Source organism: Kogia breviceps, chromosome 2 (genome assembly GCF_026419965.1).
Source record: "Kogia breviceps isolate mKogBre1 chromosome 2, mKogBre1 haplotype 1, whole genome shotgun sequence".
NCBI lineage: Eukaryota > Metazoa > Chordata > Mammalia > Artiodactyla > Physeteridae > Kogia > Kogia breviceps.
In genome coordinates, this window is record NC_081311.1 from 13880980 (window position 1) to 13902741 (window position 21762).

Sequence of the window (21762 nt, forward strand, 5' to 3'; positions counted from 1 at the left end):
CCCACGCTTTTGAGCTATAGCATACCGCGTTGAGTGTATTAAGAGCTGTAGGAATGGAAGGGAAGAAAATGGCTGTAGGGTTTCTTCTGTAGGAAGCAATGATTCTGTAGTTAAATTGCTCCATTTGCCCTCTTCACATCCTGCTCCTCTGACCTTACCTACTCAGTGTCATCTCTTCCTTTTTCTTTCCTTTTCCTAAGGCTAAACTAAGCAATTAATATATCTTTTGCCAAGGGAAGAAAATGTTACCCAGTAAAGCAAAGAATTCTGAAAGGGAGAGCCAATCTGAATTAGCAAGAAGACTTAAAGAGATTTGGAAAGAAGAAAAAAAAAAAAAAAAGATTTGGAAAGAAACTGTTTTAGTGTTTTTCATGTCAAATGGCCAATAAAGGGGCATGCTTCACAAATAAACTTTTGGAAATTACCATATTAGAATACCAGCCTAAGCTCCTTTAATCTTTGGCATAAGTTTCATGTACACATTTTTTATTTATTTACACTTCGAACATGCTGAAGATTAGTTCATTCCCAGAAGTCAAATACCTTGAAAGTATCTGACTGTAATCACTGGATTAGAAAGGTGTTTTACTAAATGAAAATATGACAATATAAAGATGAATCACTGTGAGTACAGTTGTTTTAAAACATACATTCTAGAGCCCCAAATGAATTTCACTGATGGATCCACTTTATGCTGCACCTCTGTCAGTCGGCTCCACCTTTGGTCAGTTACTGGTTCGCTCCTTTGAGTTTGTGGTATAGTGTCCATTGTCACCATATTTTAGAACATCTCTGTTTTAAAGAAAGGCAGGACAAATGGGCCTGCAGTATGGAGAAAGAGACAAGCAGATCTTACAGGAGTTCTGCATCACAATCAGGCAGAGACCCAAGAGTATCCTGTGTTCTCACAGTCTTGCTTTTTTGTCTCTGAACAGTCTCATCTAGAAGTGGCCTTACTTGTCTGTATTGAGCTTTATTCATGTGTGTTCACTTTATCTATTAATTACTTTCAGAAAGGTGAATATCCTCCTGACAGTTACAGTTAAACAAGGGAGTCAACCTCAAGGATGATTTTTCATTTCATCTAGTTACATCTCTAGAACCTTGCTTCAAAGGGGAGAAGCCAGTTTCCACTGATACTGCTGTGATTTGCAGTGATTTCACAGCTGTGTCCTCATCTCTTGGTCATTCTCAAAGATGCTTTTAAGCCACAGTCGCCAGAGACCCTTGCAGTTAATACTCCTCTAATTCATCATGCTCCCCTTCAAGCCCAGAGCTCCCCAAAACTCTAAGCTTTATCAAGCTCTTTAAAATTTCCTTTTCAACCATCAGACAGGCGGCTAGCTTGCCTTTTTTGTTTGGGAGGTCAAAACGGGTCACATTGTGCCCTAGAAGAATTTAAAAAACAAGAACCTATGTAGCAATTACAGGACTTCAATTTCAGTAGAAAAATGACCGTTTCCAGTGCAACCATTTTTATTTTAATTTGCATTTAATTTTTAGGTCTGTGGTGTGTCTAAATACATGCGACCTGTGGCCCCGCACAGATTTATTTTTGTAAGAGTTCATCTTGTTTGAGCCATTAACTGAATACCAAAGGGTAGTTGATCAAAGATAAATTTTAGGTATCTCATGGTTGTGTAATCTGTCAGATGTTCCTGTGAGAGAAAAAAATCTAATTGCCTTTCAGGTTTTGAATTAAAAGTAAGATTGATTGACCTCGAACTGGTCTCTTCAGTTTTTTTCCAATTATTTCCAGTGTGAAACTAATGTAGAAAAATGAAATTGAAAAGTATTGCTCTTTTGCATTGCAGCTGGAGGATCTGAGCTTTTGAAATATGTTACCAAATAGAAATTGAGATTCTTAACTTACTTTTAGGGAAGCTTGGCATTAAAATTGTCTCAAATATTGATCTCATCTGGAATTTAATTTGGTTAGTCATACAAGTATTACTTTAGAGGGATTTGGGTCAACATTTTGTTCAAATGGAAAAGAGAGAAGTTTTTATTGCTTGTGGTGGAAAGAGTAGGTTTTCTTCCTGTTTCTCCCAACTCTACCATTTCCTCCCCTCCTCCTCTCCTCTTTTCTCTCCTTTTGTGTATGTGTGCATACGTGTATTTGCATGCATGGTGTGGAGGGGAGAAAGGAGGGCACCTTCCCTGTACTTAGTAAACATTCATTTCTGAGAAGAGATGACTAGCTAGCAAATGAACTGCATGGAAGTTACTGCTTAATCTGATGCTCTTATACAATTAAAGGATTTGCTCTGCTCTCAACTGTAATCTTCGTACGGCTGAATTGTGTATGGACACTGCAGGAAACCGCTCTGCTCAGCAAAGCACTGCTACAAAGGTTCTCCTTGTGTTCCTGTACATGGACAATTAAGTTTTAACAACAAAATTAGCAGAACAACTGGATGTTCTGGAAGTTGAGATCTCCTCACTCAGTCTCTTTTTCACTCCCCCTCCAAAGGAGTTTTCCTGTGGGCTGCCCAGAAGATCCGCCTGTCAGTTTTGTCTTACAGGTGTTCTGAGTTGCCTTACAGACAGCAGCTTCTTCCAGATTAATTGTTGAGGCTGTATTACACCTAGTGTTAAAATTCTGTTGAGTAAATCTCAAAATAACTGTTAAAATGCTGCTGAGTAATTCTCAATTCTCTCAAAGAATTAATTGCCTTCTAACATTTGCCTCCAGTTGCAAACACCTGTGATTTTAAGAGACTTAGTATAAAATATATCATTTCTCCATGGAGAACCATATTGCTTTTGGTGCTTTGTCATTTTTTTAAAACATCTTTAAGTAGTCTCTGCAGTATTTGTGTTTCCTTTTATTTTTGTATAGTGGAGTAGTGGAGACTTAAAATTTATTCAAATAGAAGTTCTGCCTAAAACTTAAATGCAATTTCAGATCTGAGGATAAACTGACTTAACTTCTGAAACCTGATAAATGCTTTTCATTTGAAATATATTTTGTCATATAACTGTATGAAAAGTAACACACTGAATTCTTCATGACTTCCTGTCTTGAGAGTTTAAAGTATATAATATAGTAAATTTCAAGAAAAATCTTTTAAAATTTAAAAAACATTTGTTCTGAAAATTAAGAATGAAAATGCAAACATTTTGTGCATGGCAGCTTTCTTGAGGAGCCAGTGTTATTTATATGTGGTGTCTCTTCTGGAAGCCTTTATGTTCCTTAAAATATCTCTTTTAAATAATATTCACATTTCATAGCTGAGATCTCAATGGATTTTCCATGGTTACTTAAAGTTGTACAAAATTACAAAAAGCTTAAAAAGTAGCCAAAAAAAGTATCACACATGTTTAAGAATCTTTGCCTGTGCTAAAATCAGTTGTAGCTCACGCTTTATCATTGATTTTGCTGGCAAGAATGGTCCAGTTTCCTGAGCCTCCCTGGGCCAGTGTATTTTGGAATCTGTAAATGTGCACAGTCCAGCTTACGCTAGAAGAATAAAAGAACTGGGACAAGGCTTTGTAGCGTGCGCTGTGGTCTGAGATGTAACCCGTGCACTGAGATGGCTGTGCTGCAGTTTTTCCACCAAAGAAACTATGGCTCAGTGTGGACACAGAGGTCTTTGCCCAGCCATTGTTACCTCTGTTTAAAAGGAATTCTTGTTAATCTTACGGCAAATCAGCATCTAGAAGCTGATGTCAGATTTCCAACCATGGCGGTATTCTGTTGTTTAACAATATTATTTTTCATAATTTAAATGATATCTATTTTTCCCTCAAATAGAAGCTGACCCAAATTGGCAAACTAATTTATTCTTTGCGCTAAAACGCAGTTTCAAAAAGTACACAAAGCCAAAAGAAATTCGCTTCGTTTTTTCTAACTTCATTATATTTAAAAGTATTAGAATTAGCAATAATATAGAAAGTTTCATCTTACGTTTGAAATTTTATTTTGGAAAGTTTTGGATACGTGTGTTAAAATATCCTGAAAAATAGGATGTCTGAGAGAAAGAATAAAAACTACCTCTGTTGTAATGCCAGTACTGTTCACTGCTGTAGTAACTGTATAAAGGGCTTGCGGGGGGGAAAAAAAGTAAGACTTCTTATTTTTACACAAGGGAGAATATAAAACTGACTTCCTCTTTGGAGTTTTCCCAGGAAACTACTTTATAAAGACAAATTTAAATCTTTCCGTTTTCTGTCCTTGAAGGTGGTAAATATGATTGTAGCTGTATCCATTTTTATTGTAAATGAAACAGAGTTCAGACCATCAGGCTGTGCGTCATCTGTTGGATGGCTGCCACAGACTAATGCAGGCGTCCCACTGGGAGACCAGAGAAGAACTATACTTTGATTCACCGGATTGTGTGAAATAGTCCAGCTGTTGCGATTTGAAAGATAGTTACCTCAGAAGTGAAATAGAAATGAACTTGACATTTATGCCTCAAACCATTTTTACACTGTCTGGCAATCAACTCTTCAGAGGTAGCATTTTATAAAATAACTCTCACTGCTTAAAAGTTTCATTCACTGTAATGTTCAAAGTGTCCCACCTTTATATTATCAGTAGAATTAAGCTTGACTGATATGCAGAATTTGCATGAAATAAGCATTTTCCCCCTTCATTTCATGAGCTTTGATTGTATTCAGTTGAGCTCAGAACCATGTCTATTAGGACTCTTGGGCATTAGTTAATTTGAATTGCAGCTGAAATGTTAGCTAGAATGTTGTTGAATATACTTGGAATGTTGAAAGTTGATTTTGAAAGGAATTTCATTGACTGCAAACCATAATGTGCTTTTTAAAAATTAGAATGCTGCAATTTCATCCCCTGTAACATAGTCTGATAAGTCACTGAGTCCCTTTATTATAAAGTTCAACTTTGGCAATACCGTTTGCAACTGTTCTGATTCTTCTGGTACCGGTACCAGTTGTAGTCAGCTTTTTCCTTTTACCAGCACGTGGCCTCATCTGCCCCAGCCCTACCTTCTGGCCCTCTTGCAGTTGGGGGAGAAGTAACTGCTTTCTAAAAGAGCAACCAAGTTGTACTTGGGCATCAGGCTTCACGGAGTGGTATAGAATGATATATTGTCTCCTAGCTTTTATTTTGCTTTTAGGTTTTTCTTTTTGTCTTGATACAGCACTTAACAAATGATTTAAAATGACACACGAAAATATCTATTTGATTGGGTTAAAAATCACTAGCAGTACGTTGTGGTAAGAAAAAAAAGTACTGGACAGGGAGGGAGTCAGGAGCCAACAAGTTTAATCCTGTGTCTGCTGTTAACAAACTGTGTGCCCTTGGACAAATCATGGAACTCACTCTTGTTTGGTGTCTTCACCTGACAAATGAAAAGGCTGGACTAGTTCACGTCAGTAATCCCTCTCAGACTGAACGTTCCATGATTTTAGTCTTTATGTCACCTCTAAATTTTAAGTTTTACTTGGAGATTTTGCAGCCTACAGGAGAAGGTCTGCCGTACTTTTTATGAATACTGAATTTTAATTCCTTATTTGTGGTCATTGCTCTTAGATGAAGAATTAAAGAAGAAAAATTGAACGGAACAATAGTATACGGCAATTCCTATTGGATTGTTGCATTTGAGCAGCTGGGATTTTTACCTTGGGGGAGAAGCTTCAGATTTAACCTTGTAGAACCTGCCACTGTGGCTGCCTAGAGCAAGAGCCTGGGTTCTTGGCAACATCACTGATGGAGCTCTCTGGCTCTTCCCATGAGATGGGAATGGAGTTAGAAATGAAGCCTAGGAGGAAGGCCCTTCACTCCAGAAGGAGCCCTGGGCAGCTCCCCATGGGAACCAGGAATGGACTTAATGATGTCAGACCAGGAAGAGCTAGCTTTAAGTCACAAAAGGAAAAAGCAAGAAAAAAACAAAAACAAAAAAACAAAATGAAAAACGAGGGGTAGCTTGAAGGGATGGATTTTTTATATTTATAGTTCTGAAAGATGAAGCTGAAAACAGGGATTCAGAAAGAATCAGTAAACGTGCCAGAACTAGCCTGTGGCATCATTATCATGTTTTTGGAAGATGCCTTTGGTAAATAGCTGTGTGATGTTGTGGAAAAATCAGGAACAGGACGATAGGAGCTTCTGATTCTTGTCCTGGCTCTGTCACTGATAAGCTGTATAATTTTAGGTCAGGCTTTCCCTCTCTCCAAACCTCATTTTCCTCACCTGTAAAAGGACCAGTTGGACTAGATGATTGCCATAGTCCCTTTTAGCCTTAAGCCATTGGGATTCCAAGTCAGTGGTCATTATCTTCAAGAAAGTATTTACTCTGATTCTCAACACATAGAGAAATTTTCCACTGTGCCAAGTTCAGTTGGAGTGTTCAGGTGACTTAATAATAGATTAATCTATTATCGAGAAGCCTACTTCAGGAAAGAACAATTCTCTCCACTGAGACAATTCCAGGACAGTTTCAGCCTGGCAATACAAAGTTTCTGAGTTTTCAGTTCAGTCAACATCATTTGTTGCTGTTGTGGAGCCCTGAGAGCTTCCTGGAAGTTTTCAGCCTCCAGCTGATGAAGAAAGCATTTTAGGATGTGTTTACCACCCCTGCATCTGCAGACACACATGGGCATGAAAACTTCCATGGTGGTTCTACAAACGTGATGAAGGTCAGTATGGGTTGATGGCAGTTGCTCACCTAGAATGAGACGGACACTTCCTTTGCATGCGTAGAGCAGACTGGCCGGCTTCTATAGTGGAACCACGCTGGGGACTTGACCAGCAGCCTTTGTGTGGCTCTGACTGTAACAACTTTATCTAGGCTGGAACTTGGAACTTCATTTCCTAGGATTCCCTTTCCCATTTGTTGCCAGGTTAGGGTTGTCTACAGGAGATTTAGGAAGTGGGGGTGACATAATAGTCTTTTTTTTTTTTTTTTTAAATGCTCCGTAAGTCTGCATAGGGAAGGCTCTGTTACAATTCGTGCACGTTGTCACCTAGTTGGCATGTGGCACAGCTGGCCCACGGCTTCTCCAGCTCCCCCCATCTCCCCCTCCAGCTTCCCCAAATCTTAGGCCAGGCGCACGTGCCATTCCATGTGGAAGGGCTCCAGTTTATCCTGCAGCTCATCTGCATCGTCGGGATTGGAGACTGTGAAAGACGGATGCAGCTCTGGTTTGGCCTCAGCTTCTTGCCACTTTTCACCCATCTTCCTTTTCAGCCGCAAGACCTGCTGATTTCAGGCCCAGCATAATACACAGAGGCAACAGACTCACGTAGACTGCCTAACTCGCTCTCTCCATTACCTGAGGTCTAATGCCTATAATGAATCCCTTATGCCATTCATGGGGCTTTTGCTTCTCTGACCGTACCCTACTGGATTCAGCCTTCCAGGGGTTGCCTGGGTCAGAGAAAGTCAAGCCAGATACCACCTGGGTAACTACATCCCATATTGATTCCCAACGCACAGTAACAGGTATCTTGAGAAGTGGATGCTTGGCCAAGGTAGATGGGCAGTGTCATGGTGTTTTCTAATGACAAGGGTGTTGCCAAATCCAGGCAAAAATAAAGGAATCTGTCCTCACTACAGTATAGCTTTCCTCTCAGGTTATCTCTTTGCTTTTACCACCTCCAAAGAAGACAGTTATGTGCTCTAGTCACTTATGAATGATGATCAAGTCACACGGTATAACTGGATAGCCCTATGGAATGGTTTTCAAACATTTGGACAGATCTCATAGCACCAGGTGATAAAACTGTGGTCACTGGGTTTGAGTTTTGGTACCTGTGGCTGGATCGTGCAGGCCACTTTGTCTCAATAGTTGATCATTTGTTCTGTTACTTTTGTCGTATAAGAGACATCTTCAGACCTACTCACACCAAAGCCTTGTTTTCTGCACATTTATAATTTTGGTAAATCCAACAAGGGAGAAGTATTAGGTGGTAAGAGAGTGTCTAACCAGCAGATCTGAGCTAGGGGTCAGGGAATAGTAGAACTCAAGTCCTGGTGAGGGGCCGGTGGAGCAGTGGGCAGACCCTGGCCAGCAGTTCACCAGTGCACATCCTGACATGCAGAGGTGGGACAGGGGCGTGCTGGGTCATGGTTAGTATCCCAGCATTTGCCAAGAAGACCAGATGAGTCTGAATAGCCTCTGCCCTGCCTGCTACACACCCTTCAGCCTCCAGGCATTAGGTGAGCAGTCCAGTACCTTCAGATGATGGCCTCTGACCTGACTTCTGAGAGGACTAGGTGCCCACCGCCTAATTTCCTGACACGTGAAAAGAGAAGAGTGTTTCAGGACATCTCTGTTTCCACAAGGAAGTTGTTGCCCATTTAGCTTGAGAAGCAGTAGCTTCTTAGAAGAGAAGAAGGGGAACCTCAGTGGAAAAAGAAACTACATTTGAAATTCAATAAGAAATTTCTCAAACATGATTCTCCCTTTTTAGAAAAAGTGTGTGGTAACTTCGCGTTTCACCTTCTTCTCTGGGTTCCCCCGGCTGCCTTTGTTCCTTCCCTCCCCCCTCCACACGTCTGACCAGACTTGTTCTTGCCAGGAACGGCAGCAGCTGGTATCTCTCTCAGCTGCCCGTCAGGGATGGGAGTGGTTTATTTCCCTCCTTGTTGCAGTCTCAGAACTCATCTGCAATCACATGTACCCCGGCACACAAGGGAGGGGTTAACTGGCTCCTTCCAGCCAAGCGGGGGTGGGACAGGAGTCTGGGGGCGGCAGGCAGTGGGGAGGTGTGCACAGAGTATCCGTGAGCTTTGTGCTTCTGTGAGAAGAGCATGCAATTAAGCAGGTAGGTGCATTTGGCCTTTTAACATTTATGCAGTTAATTGCTCTTTCCGTCTTCTGGCCTTGTGCTCCTAATATGTAATCTAATAGCTTTTTTTTTCTTTTTTGTAATGGCTGGCACCTCAAAGACCACTTTCTGCATGTTGATTAGACTTAGAACATTTTGGGTTTTTTGCTCATCTCAATCCAGGAATCTGAAAATGTTTTCTCTCTCTGCTTTTAATTTTTTTGTTTAACCCTTCATCCCCTAGGCCTCCCAGTAACCCTGGATGCAGGAGACAATACATTGGCAGTGAAAAACAAGCTGAACCAGTTGTAGTTTTAGATCCTGTTTCCACATATGAACCCCAAACCAAAGACCAGGTCGCTGAAAAAGATCCAGCTCAACACAAGGATGATGAAGGTGAAATTAAACCAGAAAACAAAGAAGACAGTGTTGAAAAAATAAGAGATACAGACAGTTCCAACTGCTGATCCAAAAACCAGAAGGCGGATATGTTCAGAAGTCCTTTTTAACAAGCACATGATTTAGTTTTGGTGTATTGGCAAGGGCTACAGACATTCTGTTCTTGTCACTGTATTCAGACTGTAGGTTCTTTTCTGATGTCACTTTTGTAAGTTCACTTATAAATATAAGTAAGCTGTTTAGCAAAGTACACATTCTTTGTAGTTTTTTTAATCTTTATAGGGATAAGATTTTTTTCTAGTTACTGTATTAAGTGGGACTTCTTGTAGAAGTTTACAAAAAATTCATGTTATCTTTTTAGGTATTGTGCATACCACTAATCAAATGTAATGATGAAAGTTTGCAGCACTTGTGTATAATTGGATAAACAGAAGTGACTAGCTTAAGGTGATTTTAAAAGCCCCCAAAGAAGCTTCTGTCTTGGGTCTCATCCTTTTTTGATGGAGAAACTTCAGTAGCATGGCAGTTGTTAGGCACTGTGGCACACAAATTACTTTCTAGGATATACTGAGAGAAGCTTAAAAATTCAGGAGCTGATGTCAAACTGGTCGTCCCATACCCAGTGTTAATTACACACATTATTAACTGGGATGAAAAACACATACTATTGATTGGGTCCAAGGCCTCCCGAGGACTTTGGAGGGAAGGCTCTAATGGCTAGAAGGCAAAATTGAGGTGAAAGTCCAAACCCTGAATTTAATAGAGTACTATCTTGGTAAACCGTGCGCTCTGTGCTGTGAGTTAATTGTGTTTTCTCATGGACTCACGTGGCACAAGGACCATATTTTATCACAGTTCTTATGTACAGTGAAGATGGGTGACAGGCATACAGTTGTCTTGCTTCACTGCTGTTCTACATCACACAGGTTTGTTGTTCTTTTTAAAGAAATTAGGTGGTTGTCTCTAAAAATACAATGTTTCAGTCTACCACAGTGAATAAATAGAAATGTAATCAGGGATTAAAAAAAAAACTTATGCAGTTTTTCAAAGTTGATTGTTTCAAAACTGGTGTTTGTTTAAAATAAGTGGTAATGTACTTGAGTGCATTTTTTATGACAGTGATTCAGTAATGGTAATTTTACTATTAAAGAAAGTGAAAGGTTTAGTTTTGTTAGCATAGCTCAGCATGAAGCTGTCAGGTGTTTCTCACCTAAGGGCAAAAGAAAATGATAGTAATAATTGCAGTAGTTGTATTTTATTTTTGCACGTATGCTAAACGTAGGCTTGGAAAGGTGGATAGGCAGGTAAATGTACTTCCTAAATTTGGAGATAATTATCTTTCTGTAGGCTCGTTATGCTTGATTGTTTCCATGTTTTCCCAGTGATGATTTTACATTACTTATCAGTTTACTCATAGGGAATTAAAATGTAATGTCTTTCAACTGTGATTTCCCCTAATTGAATAATACTGCTATATGATATACTAACTACAAACTGCATTAATTCACTTAAACAAGTTCTGTTATGCTGTGATTTGAACTCTCCTCACCACACTTATTAAAAAGCACCAACAGTTTCCTATTAAAGGTCAATTGTGGTTATTGACATTTTTGGTTTAGTTCCCCAAACTTGACATTCTTTAACATGAAAATTGTGTAAGACTTGATAAGTTTAGTAATTTTTAATAATCCACAAAATGGTTTATTTTGAGGAATTCTCTTCTTTGTTTCTTCCTGCTTTCTGCATTCCTGTGTCTGTTATCAGTGTGCTGGCATGTGTCTTACACATATTTAGGAATATAAAAATATGTACACTTGTCGTTCCACATTTAATCACACGCCCTTTCCAGGGTAAGGAGTTAACCATTTGTGAAATGTGTTTAGCTTCACCAGGCAACATGTAGTCACTGGTACAGTATTTTGAAAGTGTTCTTGCCTTTTCTGAGCTGCTTATTTCTTCACCAACATCAGAAAGCATTTAAAATTAATTTGCTAAAGTTAATTCTCGTATCCTTTTGTATCTGAGATAGTCTCACATAAACTCCTCACCTGCAGTGGTTTCAGCAGTTGATCAGTCCTGGGGAAATTCTGACTGGAGAGAATTAACAGGGCTGTAACCACCGAGCCTTGATTGGCCTGAGTAAAAAAAGATGCGTGTTTTGGCTCTGGCTACTCGCCAGTAATTCCTCCTTCCTTACCTGTTTTGTTAACAGTAAATGTTTGTTAGAAATAGAGTAGTACAGGTAGAGATCATTGTTAATCTTTCAGACCATTTTTAGGTTGTATGTTAGGTATAGTGTATAGTCTGTATCACAGAATCTTAAAAACAAAGTTCGGATGATTTTTATAAACGCACACTATACATGTTTAATCACTTTCATTGTGGAACAGCTTCAGCTTATATGGCAATAAGTTGTGGAGAATGGATAACCGTCTCTTATCATCGCTGACCTTAGGAAGATCATCAAGCAGCCCTTACTTAAGGATTGGATTTGGTTTGAAGTTTCTTCGGAGCACTAACATTTCCCAGCCCCACTGCCATTTTTTAATATAGGGTATGATGAGTTTCTTTCCTCTCTTTACATGTGATTCCATACATATATATGTTTATATCTATTATATATCCTTTAATATATATGTAGAGAGAGAGGAAATATATAAATAGAAACAGTGCTTATCACTTTCAAAAACTTGAAATGCTACCATCCATTGGTGACCCCAGTCCTCAAGTAAGGAAAAGGTGAATAGGCTGTGCTCAGCGCTAAAATTAAAGTGTTGACTTGCTTGAGCTAATAAATCACCTCTTGGGTTAATTTCGTGTAGTTATTCAGTTATTAACTTGGTTGTACCTTTTTTCTCTAGTTTCATTTAATTATAATTTTTGTCACATTTCCGGGGCATACTCTCATACGATCTCCCATATTTCATCTCTGTGTGTGTGTGTGTGTGTGTGTGTGTGTGTGTCTGTGTGTGTACATGTGCAGAGGCTACCTGAACACTCATCCATTGTTTATTGCTAAGCATCGGGAAAGGCAGTAGCAACAACAAACTGTGACACACTTCTCCCAACTTAGAGTGATACCAACCAGTTCTGCCCTGTGCTCTGAGAGAATCTGCCACTGAGCCTATTTTAAATCACTGCTTTTAGAGTAAGGCCTTGGCTCTGCCATAAGGCCATTACCTTCCCCTCTTAGTGCTCTTCAAAAGGAGAGGCCCTCAGTATGCTTAGTAAAAACTTATAGAATATATCAGAAATCTAAACTTAGCCAACTCTCCCACAGGTCAGTACATAGCAATTTATATAATCTGGGGGAAAGACAAATGGTAACAGTTTGAACAGGGAATCTAAATCATATAAAGCAGTTGGATATTATTATATCTATAGGTATGTGTTTGAATATGTTTATTTCTGGTCATCCTCTGCTATAACCCCGATACTGGCTTTCAGAGGAGACAATTTAGCCAATCTATATGTTGCATCATTTTTTTTGTGTGTGGTACGCGGGCCTCTCACTGCTGTGGCCTCTCCCGTTGCGGAGCACAGGCTCCGGACGCGCAGGCTCAGCGGCCACGGCTCACGGGCCCAGCCGCTCCGCGGCATGTGGGATGTTCCTGGACCGGGGCACGAACCCGCGTCCCCTGCATCGGCAGGTGGACTCCCAACCACTTGTTGCATCATTTTTAATCACCTACTAGATGCTGTAGTAAAAATGATTGGGCATTTAATTGCTTTAAGACTATTCATTCATTGATGTGTTTACTCTTATGCTCATTCTTGTTCCAAAAAGGATCTGAGGAGACCCCCAAAGATATAAATGATAGATGAACAACTAAAATTTAGAAAGAGATGGGAATCGGAGAACAGGGAATTAAGGGTAGGAAAGTGAGAGGAAGCTATTTGGCTCTTAAAAAATCCGTGAAACAGAAGATGTACACCTTCCTGGCAGAGAGAGCTCCTAGTGTGAAAGATTTTTTTCAGAGATGTTCTGACTTGTAAAGTATGAGGTGTTTGAACTGAGTGTGGAGTTGGTGGCAAAAATATTGTACTCTTTTACTAGGTCATGACCCCCCAAAATGGACAGGGGAGCTCGTATACAAACAAGATCCCTATAGAAATGTGATGGCCAGAAGACAAGGTTCACAGGTATAATTCCAGGCAAAATACTATCTCTGTATTTCACCACACAGTGAAATTAAAAGAAGAAAAAGCACACGAGTTAGTGAAGTTTTAGAGCAAAACCAAAATGACATACTTGAGGTCTCCCAGTCTAATCATACCAGTGGTGTGGCTGTCAGCTGGGCTGTGTGCAGCCCGTCTGGAAGACACTCATGTTTTGGCTGATTCCTCCACAACTTCTGTGGCGAAGATGGGCTCCGAGGGCTCAGGAAGCTCACCAGCCGTGGCAACCTTTTTGGCTTCCTCATTCAAGTAGAAAAATGTGTGTTCTTCATTGAAACCTATTAAAAACAACAATAAATTTTACTGTCTAATCCAGTGGTGCCAATTTTGACGTTCTTTGTTACATGATTTAAAGGAGATCATCTTTAGAACTGTCCAGAGGTGCCACATCACCATTAGGAAGGATTCTAGAACCACCTTAAAGTGGGCATGTCATTGTTTATACATTAACTACAATACACTTGTTTTGTTGAGTTTGCAGTGTACCCTTAGACAACACTCTGGAACGTTTGGTTTACAGCACACTTTGGGCAGAGGCTGAGCAGCAAAGGATAAGAGGAAGATGAACTAGAGGAAAGGCTGGTACTCTGCGTGAGACAGACCATTGCCAACTAACTATTCCAAGGAAAACCACTGAGGACTTAAGACTATTCCAGTCAGGTTCCACGTGTTTCCGGGCAGGGACAGTGTTTTAATGACTGAGCTTTTGACAAGATTTCCTACTCAATCTCTCAGTGCAGTGATTTGGTTTCCCAGTTTTTTGGTCCCCTTCATATTTATTGACCACTGCCAATGTCAGTGAAATCCTCATTAATCTGCTAATCCATTCCGGAATGTTCAGGGGCTGGCACTGTCACCAGGGAGGGGCTGGGCCTCCAGTCACTAGAGTCCTTTTTGATGCCCTGAAGCAGCTGTTTCCCTTGTGGTGAAGTCTGGCTGGAAATGTGATAGGTCACTGAAGGAACCCAAAGCTTCCACAAGTCAGGATGACAAAAAAATAATCAGACTGATATGTAGGAACAGTATAATTTTACCTATTTGAAAAAACAAGCCTTCATGTTACACACTAAACAATACAAAGTAACTTTTGACTGCCCTCGCATGACTTAGAAATAGTCTCCCAATTATATCTTTGTTTTCTAGAAAACAAAGTCATTACCTATGTTAAACGTGACAGATTAATAATTACTATTTCTCTTGGTCGCTTTTAAAAAAATGCCTATTACTGTGTCACAAAGTAGGACTTCCTTCCTTTCATGTTCAATAATTGGTGTGTTCCACAATACATTCTATAATACATCTATCTCATTTAATAGTTTCATTTATGGTATACAAGTATGTCAGCACTGCTTAATTAACGTACTATTTTTTGCAGTATATCAATTCTATTTTAAAATACAAAATAGTTTTAGAATTTCAAAGACAACTATTGGTCTCTTTATTTATTTATTTATTTTTGCGGTACGTGGGCCTCTCACTGCTGCGGCCTCCCCCGTTGCGGAGCACAGGCTCCGGACACGCAGGCCCAGCGGCCATGGCTCACGGGCCCAGCCGCTCCGCGGCACGTGGGATCCTCCCGGACCGGGGCACGAACCCGTGTCCCCTGCACCGGCAGACGGGCTCCCAACCACCGCGCCACCAGGGAAGCCCTGGTCTCTTTAAATGTCTTTGCGTGCTTTGTTTTGGCTATCACAGTCAGTAATATAGAGAGTAAAAATGTATATTTGGGGTGTTGCTCTCCAATTAGCCAGTACATAAGGTGCTTCTACCCATGCGGATTTACAAAGTTTGATGTCGTGAATGATTGGTTCCTCTCTCTTGAGACCATAGCCTTTCCAAGGTACATTAAGTTAACATGCTGTCTACTTGAGTAAAACGAGTTGTTGCCAAGAACCACCAGGAAAACATCCACCTTTAACTTTCCTGGGCTGTGCAGAAAAACTTTAAGTATAATGTGGACCATAACAAAAGGTAGGCTTGGAAATTCCAATCAATTAAGTCTATTGAAAAGCATCACACAGCCTATTCATCAAGATTAGGGCTAGAGGTTTAAACATTCAGGTAAATAGATAATCCATTAAGAAAACAATACACGTGGCAAATGGCATCCTAGTTTTGTCAGCACTTATTTATAGTCTTTGGATTTCCCTGCCCTCCTGCCGAGAGACTTCTATTCCCCCATCTCCCAATCTTTGTTCTCTTATTCATGGCTAAGTGAAACTAAGCAAGAAAGCAGCACATACCCAGTGTTCCATTCTGGACAAGTTCTTCCTCTATAGTAAAGAGGCGATTGTACTTGGTCACCCGTTCGCCACGAGAAAGACCTCCCAACTTGATAAACCGGACACCAAGTCCAACGGCCTAAAGAGATGGGGGAACAGCTTATTTTAAATGGAGTCATATTTCGCTAAACTACAAACAGTTCTTTAGGGAGAAAGGACACTGCCCCTGTGCGCTGTTTTGTTTTTACTCTCATTAAGCTAATTTCTCATTTTGTTACATGAGTAAAGTGGCCTGCTTATAAGCTGAAAGTGTCAAAGGTAAAGAGATAGTGTGACTGTACATCAGATGCTCTACTAGTCATGTAAGCATGCTGATTTTTATCTAAGAACCTTCTGGCCTTTCTTACTTCATTTTAGGAGGTAAGATTGCAAGTGCACACCCCAGTCATTTAAGTGTGCTCATCATTTTACCAGGACTTCAATTGTTCTTCTTTTTAAAAGTTCAAAGATTAGCTGTCTGGGAGGAAGCAAGTCTGTTTCATAAAAGGTTACATGACTTTCTCTGCCAAAGACCGCCTTTCTCTGAAATACCAATTCGGGATAAAAGCAGTGTTTTGGCAATTCTGCAATTGACCGGTTTTCAGCACTTACCAAATCAACAAGGCTGTCATCAGACGACTCTCCGTCTGCACTTCCAAAGACAGCGATGTGCTTCTTACCTATAAACAGAGGAATTCTTTTCAGTTTGAGATGGTATGGAAACAATCATCAAATATATGAGCCTCTGGGATCAAAATTTAGAATTTGCCAGAGATTTAAAACTGCAAAGAGTCAATTATTTGACCACCTGAGAATTCTAACCCAAACGTTTGCATTTTTATTACCCTGATTTTATCTGTTTACCCCTTTGCAGGAGTTCAGATGATAAATACTAAATGAATGCCATGTTTCATCAAATTTAACATACCATAATTGTAAGAGGCACCATTATTACCGCTGTAGAGGAAAAATGCTCAAATTAGACTGACGCATTTCTAAGCTGTAAGACACAATTCAAGGTCAATCATGTTCAATGTGCATCTTTGAGTCAAAATATACAGTAAGTGCAAGGGCATCATATGCCTAAATAAAGGAATCTGTCGTTCTGAATGTTGACTTATTAGGAAAGCAGTGTTGATAGTATTTAATCAATCACTTGAAGAACTCAAAACCCCTTAAAAGTTGCACAGTCTACAAGACTGCAAGCCAAAGTTCTCCTATGGTGACAGAGTTGTGTCTTACAGGCAGGAGTTACAGCAGCAATCTGGAGTGAATGACAGAATGGCTGCTGAGAGGTAGGCCCAGGAGGAAAGATCAGGCCTTGGGGCGTTCCATCCACCACCTGCATGCCACCCTGCCTGGGCCGTAGACCAGGGCAGCCTGCAGGCTAAGGGACTACAGCCATTTCATTCCATCCTCTGGCACCCCCAGGCCCCTGGCTGCCAGGCTCGCTCTGAGTCCTGCCCCAGGTCTGAGACCAGCCTGCTGCCTCGTTCCTGAGACCCACTCACGATATGCATGTTTCAGGCCCTGTGCGTAAGTGAACAAAGCTCCCATGAACTCCTGGGAATTTACAGTCTAGTGGAGGATACCAGACATTCAATAGCCTATAAGTAATTGCGACCAGTACTACAATTGAAAATATAGGATACGAAAGGTTCAGAGCAGCCAGTGAGGGGTGGGGGAAGTCAGGGAAGGCATATAGATCTGAAGAGGTTTCATTTAAGGCAAAAAAGACCTGGAGGAATAGTTAGGCAACTAAATGGTACAGGGCAAAGCATTCTAGGCCAAAGGAACAGCATGTTAAAAGACCTCAAGGCTGTAAAAAGTTTGAAACTTTTGAGGAGTTGAGAAAAAGCCATTGTGGGCTAGTGATTGAAAAAAAATCACTGTGGTGTCATGTGAAGCTGAGAGGGCTGTGGCCTCAGCCACCTGTTGGCGGTAGCCGTCCCTGAAGGGGAGGCCCCCGGGCAGGGCTGTTACTGGAACATTATGAAGTGAGTCAGTAGTAAGCTGCATTTCGTTTTCCAGTACCGAATCACTCACAAATGGCTGGGGTGTTTTTTTCTTCCATGCTTTTTATTAACTGATACACTGCATACTTAAGTTCATTATGAGTCTTTCAGAGCTATACTTTTACTCACTGTCAATAAGATTGGTCATTTCCACCAAGTCAGACATCGTAGTTTGATTTGTGTGTTTTACGATCAGCCCGCTGCATCTGAGGGCGCCGATGTTCCCATCCTCTAGAAGTTTAGAGATGCTTTTGGATGCGGTGCCTGCAATTATGTAACACTTGGAACCAAGAGCATTGTAGGTGCTGTTCCACTCTTCAGAGTCCTGGGTAAATATTTAAGAATTGATCATTACAACGTATGGGACATCATCACAAAACGACAGGGATCATACAGCACATAATCAGTTATACACCTTTCTTTCTGAGGCACACAAGACAGGGGTGGGGGGCTTGGTTTGTTCGCATCTGCGGCTTCATGTTGCCCATACCACAGCCACACAAAGTAACGGGCTTCATGGAACAGAAACGTAGAGTGATTAAATTTGAGCTTGAAGATCTAGTGAATAAAATGTTAATACACATTAAATGCTATTCCCCTCATTAATTCTGATGTCCTTCAAACACAGGCTCTTCCTACCCACTGTGTTATCCATGATGCTGCTGAAGACTGGCTGGTTATGAGATTTTAGTGTGTTTTCTGGTAAAAAGGCAACTGAAGGAAATGAGGCTGCAGGGATGTAGACCCTCATTCCCAACACCCCTATTTTTTATTGGTGAGACCACTAAATGAAATGAAATGCTCATTATTTAAATAGTAATCTACAGTCTTCCCAGCCATTGTACCAGATTTCAACCTGTCCCATTAGAACAGACCATGCAGGTACATCTTATCGCATTAAAAAGAGCTGTGGCCAGAGCCTTGGGACAAGAAACTTAAGATAGGTCTGGCAGGATTAAAGAACTAGGCTCAGCATCTTGCACAAGTGCTGGGGTGTAGCACAGGCTGTGAAAGGAAAGATGGGACTGAGAGAGCCTGGGGCTCCAGTAAGATCCAGCACTCTTTGTCCCTCAAATTCAAATAGGTGAGTTGTGTCAAAGAGGGTACCTGCTCACTATATCTAATGGTTCTCAAATTCATAAAATCAAGAATGTAAGTTCTGAAGTTTAAGTCGGTTAGGAAGAGAGAGTTCTGTGGTACATAAACAACCCTTGTCAGATGCATTAGTGTGAATAAAGCAGAAACCTCAATATCTCACACCTTTTAAAAATATGGCTTTGTAACGTCTATGCATGCATAGTAACTGGATTTAGGTTTAAAAAACATTTGGCCTAGTTGAAGTCCTGTTTCCATGAGTACTTGGAAGTGATATGTGATTAACCTACTGAGGCACCAGCTAGCACATTGGGCTCGCCTGCCATCAGTCAGGCTGCTTGTAAATACACAGGTATTCCTGAAGCGCCGGGGGATACTTGTTTCATTCTGCAGACAGGCACACTCCTATGTGTTTCTGCTATTCATTTGCTTAGTAAGTGCCTTTTCTCATCAATGCCAAAATAAAGCAACTCAGCCCCAGCCCAAATTACAACACATTTCAAATCTACAGATCCAAAAGAAATAGTTTATTCTGTTTTATTATAAAATTCAAGTTGAATCCTGTTACCTCCTTCGTGAAAGGATCAATTAAGGCAATAATTGAAGGGAACTTGTTGATCAGCTCCACATACAGGTCAACCATCTCAGCTGCATTTCTGTAGGTTCCCATCACCACTTCATACTTTCCTTTACTCTGATAAGTATAAGGAAGATATTAAAGGATAAAAGGTGAATTCTTCAAACATTAAAGATGTGATTCAAATTCATTTTCATTCATTTCATATAAAAGACTGCAAACATTATTTCCAGGCCACATTCACCTGAGAAGTTGATGCATTTTACTTTAAATATCTGTTAAATGTCAACCTGGGAAAATCAAGTCAGCATTCCTCTGGATGCCTCATAGATCTCTTCCCACTGACTTCAGATGAAGCCTTCCACACAGAAAAATGAGTGAAGAGTAGGAGGGGAGTAATTTCTTACTTAAGTTTTATAACGTGGTGCCAGATACTGCTTGGATAGATGGGCAATAACATAAATTCATAAACAGAATAGCAGTGCAGACCTGCCTACTCACTAGAACTACCACTGTTCAGCTCACAGTGAATGAATAGCTTGTTTACTGTGAATATTCTAAAATTTGAAAGTGGGACTAAGCTTTTGAGATACTAACAACCAATATGAAATGTAAAGAGACTTACGTGAAGGCAAGCATGCAAGTTCTAGTAGTAACAATACTGTTTTGAAAGTGGAGTTCTAGTGCAACCCATTCATTTGAAGTCTAGAACACCCCCAAGTCATTAAGCATAGGAGTAAATGAAGCTGGAGGATCTAGTGTAGTCTCTGCAAACACAGCACCCTTATGTCCGGTCCAAGTCTGTGTCCAGGGATGGCACCTCGGATATTTAGGTACTGGGAGGGAGGTGGAATGGACCAGAATGGCTCTTTGGTTTATTAATGCCTTCCTGTTGCTGCTAATAGAATGGATTCCATTGGAATTAAGCAGGTTCCTAACAAGTCCATCATTGAAAAGATTCTATACTTCTTTTCACGTAAAATATAGCAGCAAGAACTCTCAGTTTCTATACTGCAAAACATATGCAATCCTATCTTGTCAGAGAGGAAATGATAATGATTTTGGACTAACACTGTAAGAATTATCTGATATCAAGCTAAAGCATTTTACTGAATATAAGCAAGAAATACCCATTCTAGTTTACACCAGCAGTCAGTATTTTCATAGTTCTTGGTATACGTTGCTGTTGAAAATATGCAATTATTTTTCTTACTGGTATGCCTAGGAACCAATCATTATGTGAAGAATACGAAATTACATTAAATATTCCTTTATGTGCTTAGTTTCTTTAGGAAAGTAAAAACTTGTAGAAGTCAGCTGAAACTTAAGGTTTCTTATATACTATTCAAGATTTACTCTGAAGTTAAAAGAATCACAAAGTGGAATTGTATTTGGTCATGTGCCCTGAATTTGACATTAATTACTATTATTAATTATTCTCCAAAAACTTCAATAACTTGGAAATACTTTTATATTTAAAAAGTGAGAGAGGGCAGACAGCAGAAGCAAGAAGAACTACAATCCTGCAGCCTGTGGAACGAAAACCACATTCACAGAAAGATAGGATGAAAAGGCAGAGGGCTATGTACCAGATGAAGGAACAACATAAAACCCCTGAAAAGCAACTAAGTGAAGTGGAGATAGGCAACCTTCCAGAAAAAGAATTCAGAATAATGATAGTGAAGATGATCCAGGACCTCGGAAAAAGAATGGAGGCAAAGATCGAGAGGATGCAAGAAATGTTTAACAAAGACCTAGAAGAATTAACAAACAGATGAACACTACAATAACTGAAATGAAAAATACACTAGAAGGAATCAACATCATAATAACTGAGGCAGAAGAACGGATAAGTGACCTGGAAGACAGAATGGTGGAATTCACTGCCACGGAACAGAATAAAGAAAAAAGAATGCAAAGAAATGAAGACACCCTAAGAGACCTCTGGGACAACATTAAATGCAACAACATTCTCATGATAGGGGTCCCAGAAGGAGAAGAGAGAGAAAGGACCCGAGAAAATATTTGAGGTATTATAGTTGAAAACTTCCCTAACATGGGAAAGGAAATAGCCACTCAAGTCCAGGAAGCACAGAGAGTCCCAGGCAGGATAAACTCAAGGAGAAACATGCCGAGACACATAGTAATCAAATTAGCAAAAATTAAAGACAAAGAAAAATTATTGAAAGCAACAAGAGAAAAATGACTAATAACATACAATGGAACTCCCATAAGGTTAACAGCTGATTTCTCAGCAGAAACTCTATAAGCCAGAAGGGAGTGGCATGACATATTTAAAGTGATGAAAGGGAAGAACCTACAACCAAGATTACCCATCAAGGATCTCATTCAGATTCAATGGAGAAATCAAAAGCTTTACAGACAAACAAAAGCTAAGAGACTTCAGCACCACCAAACCAGCTCTACACTAAATGCTAAAGGAACTTCTCTAAGTGGGAAACACAAGAGAAGAAAAGGACCTACAAAAAC

At 40.2% G+C, this 21762-nt stretch overlaps 2 protein-coding genes across 7 annotated transcripts in view; one reads left to right on the forward strand and one right to left on the reverse strand.

The window, feature by feature from the left end:
• Positions 1-11955, forward strand: part of SHTN1 (shootin 1) — a 103513-nt gene extending 91558 nt beyond the window's left edge. For 2 of the 4 annotated variants that reach the window (XM_067024573.1, XM_059051721.2), the window contains one exon: positions 8991-10728. In XM_067024573.1, coding sequence (XP_066880674.1) covers positions 8991-9213 — 223 coding nt within the window. In that variant the 3' untranslated portion in view covers positions 9214-10728. Of the gene's footprint in view, positions 1-8990 lie in introns of all 4 variants that reach the window. The other 2 variants (XM_067024575.1, XM_059051718.2) reach the window with 2 other exon arrangements.
• Positions 11956-12847: 892 nt separating this feature from the next.
• Positions 12848-21762, reverse strand: part of ENO4 (enolase 4) — a 38761-nt gene continuing 29846 nt past the window's right edge. Inside the window, exons 11-15 of one of the 3 annotated variants that reach the window (XM_067024576.1) lie at positions 19264-19389; positions 17730-17925; positions 16198-16265; positions 15568-15685; positions 12848-13602 (exon numbers count right to left, since the gene is read on the reverse strand). In XM_067024576.1, the coding sequence (XP_066880677.1) occupies positions 13472-13602; positions 15568-15685; positions 16198-16265; positions 17730-17925; positions 19264-19389 (639 nt within the window). In that variant the 3' untranslated portion in view covers positions 12848-13471. The remainder of the gene's footprint in view (positions 13603-15567; positions 15686-16197; positions 16266-17729; positions 17926-19263; positions 19390-21762) is intronic. The other 2 variants (XM_059051723.2, XM_067024577.1) reach the window with 2 other exon arrangements.